Source organism: Aedes albopictus, chromosome 1, assembly GCF_035046485.1.
Source record: "Aedes albopictus strain Foshan chromosome 1, AalbF5, whole genome shotgun sequence".
In the NCBI taxonomy this organism is placed as follows: Eukaryota; Metazoa; Arthropoda; class Insecta; order Diptera; family Culicidae; genus Aedes; species Aedes albopictus.
Window position 1 is genome coordinate 210,915,873 of NC_085136.1, and position 4,604 is coordinate 210,920,476.

Below are 4,604 nucleotides of genomic sequence, written 5' to 3' on the forward strand. Positions count from 1 at the left end.
TTCGAAAACCTTAAAATTCTTTTGGAAACTACTTCGGCATTTTTTTATTTATTTTTTTAGATAGTTTTTACTACCTAATTTGGAAAACTTTTTTGAAAGTTGATTTTCTTGGGAATTTGTTTTGAAATTTCTTCGGAATTTATGTTGAACATTTCTAAAGCGCTTTTCTGGTAATTTGTCAGAACTTTCCTTGGGGGCCCCTTCGAAGATTGTTCTGGAAATCGCTAATTACTTCTATGATTGCATTGCAAATTCCTTCAGCAAGTCCGATAGAGTATTTATGAATTTCCAAGGAAATTGTCTAAGAAATTTTCAAAAAAATGTATTGAATCTGGATGAATTTCCTCTTTTTTATATACAATATCGGATTATTAATTTCAAAATTGGTTCCAAAATATGAGGAAATGTTTCCAGTTTCACTTTAAGGTGAAACATCAAGAAATCCCATTGCAAATTTGTATACAAACTTTAGAGGCAAAAATCTGACAAACGAAGCATCGAACCAAGCCGTACTTGTTTATCCTGACTTTGCTAACTTGCAAAAAGAGGCAGCTTTTCCAAATCGAGAGCATTTGTTTACTAATTTATAGGATTGGTGCTCTTGAAAACATGAGTAGGGGACCAAGACGGCCATTGTGGCAGCCATGTTTGTATTCTCAGAAGTTTCTCCTTAAATAGTCGAGCCATGCTCGAGTACTAAAAAAATCATTCATCATGGTTCTCTTCCTAAGTGCATAAGCAGCACACATGTCACAAAGCAGTGTCGACAGTGCAAGTTTTTGGTTGTGCAGAAGCTACATTCATGTTATTCTAACCCAAAGGCAAAATGACTTGAAAATGATTCGTATACAACTAAAAACCTGCGCGTATACACTCTTTTGTAACATGTGTGCTGCTTCGATGGTGAGTCCAAACCTCGAATAATTTTGGATTCTATTCAAAATAAGAACTTTTTTTGAAAATTTATCAAACAGTATTAGGTATTTATTTATTTATAATATTTATTTCGAAAACTTTGATAAAACGCGTGCTTGAGTTTTTAAGTATGAGAAAAGTTGCTTCTATCTTCAAGTATTGAGTGCTTTCATAAACAAAAAGCGTCTATTAGCAACAAGTTAGTTAACAAATTAATTGTATAATCTGGTCATATATAGCTTGTAGTGAGCCCCTAGGGTCCTTTTCAAAACCTCACCACAGTGCGTATTGCTTCAAATCATTATTTATTTCGAATCCTGCTTTTTGCTGAGTATGGAATAATACGAAAACGCCGCTTTCATAATCTGGAAAAAAAAATGTATAAATAATCAGTCAATTTTTTTCCAAGGGTCAAAACTCAAAACTAACCGACACAAAAGTACTCATATTCAGCGGCATCAAAATTCCGTGCAGCAATACGTCCGGTTGAGAATTCTCTAGCAGCATTTTCAGAGACTTTTGCACTGAAACGTCCAGTTTGTGCCAATCCAGTGCGTAGATCTTATCGGGTAGGTTATCGTTCTCTATCAACAGAAGATTTCCGAAAAAACAATGAACAAATATGGAAAATACTCCAGCCATGAACAACAACGTGGCCGCAGAGAAAATACTTTCCGCAATCACGTTCAAACACATTGCCACGATGCCACCGCAAACCATGTACATCGAAAGGTACACCACGCCATATTTGTGTTGAATCAGCAAGATAAACTCCTTGGTACAGTTATGATGGTATATTATCTCACCAAGAGCCTCTCGGATTGCGTCTGGTTTTACAGTTGGATCAGCGATTTGCTCGTTAAGTTCATCCAGTTTGATTTTGAGAGCCCGAATTTGACAGCAGGCTGACATAATTCCAGTGACAAGAGAACCAAATTGGGCAATCAGGCCATGTTGGACTACAAATATCATGACGGTCTGGTGAATGTAGTTCAATGCATAAAAGTACGGCTCCGAAGGGTTAATATACGGAATTACACAGGGCAACGGAAGATTGTACCGAAGAGGATCCGGAAACACCACTGGATTCAGCAAAAGAGACAAGGCAGATGAAATGTACACGGAGTAGAGGGCCTTGCAGAACTGATAATTTCTATCGTAGTACAGATTAAACAGTTCAGAAATCCTTTTCGATTTGTATTGAAATCGACGGTTGTGAATTTCCCCCATCACATTGTTCCATTCGTTACGATTGACCAAAAATTCCATAATTCCGAAAATGGCATCCAAACAGGTGATCAGAAGCGCAATACATTCCGCAAGCTGTTCGTATGACATGTGGTCATAATTATTGATTAGGAAACGCAACGAAAAGCAAGGATATGCGTAAGTTACTGAAAGCGCAAATAAAGTCCACGCAGACGGCCGCCAACGTTCTTCAAATATATCGCTACCCGAAACACTAAGAGCACGACGAACAAATTTTAGTATTAGGCAGAATTTCTCATCTTCCATTGTGGGTGCAAGTGTGCAGTTGTTGATAGAATGAAAAGAGAAACGATAGTGCCCGATTGATGTTGTGCAATTTGCTTTAATACCTTTAATAATCATCACATTCAATCATATGCACAATTTTCTTCTTGTTATCAAATTATCATGTTGAATTATCCTAACCATTGGATGAGAACTTGACCATATGCAAAGCAACCAAATGTTGCCACCGCATACGAGCAAAATCTCAAGGCAGTGTTCCCACACGAGGATGAGCTCTATGTGGCCCCTCTAGCGGACTGGTGGAGCACAGTTAAAGCAGCCTTCAACGACGCAGAAAAGAGCACCATCGGGCACATGTAACGGGTTCGATGAAACGATTGGTTCGACGAGGAGCGCAGAGCAGTTTTAGAAAAGAAGAAAGCAGCGCGGATGGTAATGCTGAAGCATGGAGCCCGACAGAATGTGGAGCGGTACAGTCAGAAGCGGAAACAGCACATCCACTTTTCCGGGAGAAAATGCGCCACCTGGAAAAAGCAGAGTGCGAGGTAATAGAACTGCTTTGCCGTTCACAAGAAACACGGAAGTTCGATGCGTTCCGCAACGGCTTCGTGCCACGAGTCGCAATCTGAAAGAATATGGACGGGAACCTCTTTACAGACGGACGTGAGCTGATTGAAAAATGTAAGCAACACTTCGTTGCGTACCTGAGTTGTAAAGGGAATATAGGCACAGGAGATCAGGATAACGCCGAAACGGCTTTGTCAGTGCAGCCGAAGACGAGACGAATCCAAATCTCACGCTGTAGGAAGATAAGGATATTTCACCAGCTTACATCCTACAAAAGAGCTGGTAAGGATGGTATCACAGCTGAACTCAACTAGATGGGTCTAGAAAAGTAGGCCACCTGCCTGCTCTGGTCGATAGGCAGGATCTGTAAAACCGGAGGAGTGGCAGAAAGGGGTAATCTGCCCCATTAATAAGGAAGGCGACCATTTGATATGTGGGAACTTCATTTCGAATGACACCTTGTAGCACGCAAATTGCGGCTAAGAGTTTTTCCGTCTTCTGCTTCGTTCCCTGGCTCCGAAAACAGACGGCTTAAGCGCCACCTCCGAAGAGGACCGTCTGTCGAGTTTTGTTTGCCCGGCAAGAAACCCAACCTCAGGGCGGGTTTGTTTTATAAGAGACCAAATAGCGATTTAGGGACGATACAGAAAACTCAAAAGTACGGCTAATCGAGATATCTCACTTATAGAGGTCGCCTTAAGCGATTCTCAAAATATGGTTGATGCTAACCGTCGTTCTACCGACTCACAAAGACACCACTCACGAGTATCATCATTGGAAGAACTCACCAATTCAAATTTTCCTGTTAGCTTCGGACACGTGAGTGGAGAGACTGATTTCCCAGGCAGTCTACCCTGGCGTACAAAAAGAACTAAAAAACAGGTAGAACGACGCGAACGTGAGAAATCTCGAAGACCAAAAAACTGTTACATCGGGAAAAGCACTAACATTCTACAAAAACAGCATTTGAAGGTAACAAAAACTAACGAAACATTTATTCAAATTTGATAACCTAGGTTTATTAACGCATGTTCCTTTCCATGCTATCTCGCTTTTCCTTCTTCCTAGCTTTCCCTACGTGTGTGCGGTCTAAATTTGTTCCTAATCTGGTTCAATCGACGTTTATCGAAAACGATTCTGCATCCGAGCTCGGTTAGTGTGTGTGGAGTTTAACACATGCGCATGGTTAATTAGATTGGGCTTTTGTTCTACTCACGGTACCTTTCAGCTACTCATCAATGCCGTCGACAAAACAGAAGCGACGGCGTGGCGGTCGACGGACGGTTTGGTAAAGCAGCACGCTAATTTTATCGCATCCTCGATGGCGGTATTGCGACGATTGCACCAAATGCGCGCGGTGCGCGGCGGTTCGGAAAGTGCGCCTTTCTTGCTGCCGGTCGCTAAACGGACCGGATCACCGGCGCAGTTACTTGGTGGTGTTGATGACGATGGGGGTCGTCGATGGCTTGGTCGGTGTGGTGGCTACCACATGAACGCCGAAGGAAAAACGTGGTTTTCGGCCGCCTCCGGTGGGTGAATGTTCCGATCACCGAAAAAGTTGCTTGATGGCGGATCTGACGATGGGGGTCGTCGGTGGCTTGGTCGGTATGGTTGCTACCACATGAACG

The 4,604-nt window shown here is 42.0% G+C and overlaps 1 protein-coding gene across 1 annotated transcript; it reads right to left on the reverse strand.

Annotated features, from left to right (window-relative positions):
- Window positions 1-1,105: 1,105 nt before the first annotated feature.
- Window positions 1,106-2,449, reverse strand: LOC109412473 (odorant receptor 33a-like). Its single transcript, XM_019686105.3, has 2 exons — window positions 1,345-2,449; window positions 1,106-1,280 (listed from the first exon to the last, which is right to left on the reverse strand). Exons 1-2 carry the CDS (start codon window positions 2,428-2,430, stop codon window positions 1,221-1,223), a joined length of 1,146 nt encoding a protein of 381 aa, XP_019541650.3. The 5' UTR covers window positions 2,431-2,449; the 3' UTR covers window positions 1,106-1,220.
- Between the last annotated feature and the right edge of the window lie 2,155 nt (window positions 2,450-4,604).

Excerpts from the sequence above, each read along its gene's own strand:
- LOC109412473 (XM_019686105.3), bottom strand. The coding sequence starts at position 2,430 with ATGGAAGATGAGAAATTCTGCCTAATACTAAAATTTGTTCGTCGTGCT. Across the intron at positions 1,281-1,344 it reads ATATGAGTACTTTTGTGTCG|ATTATGAAAGCGGCGTTTTC; the intron begins GTTAGTTTTGAG and ends TTTTTTTTCCAG.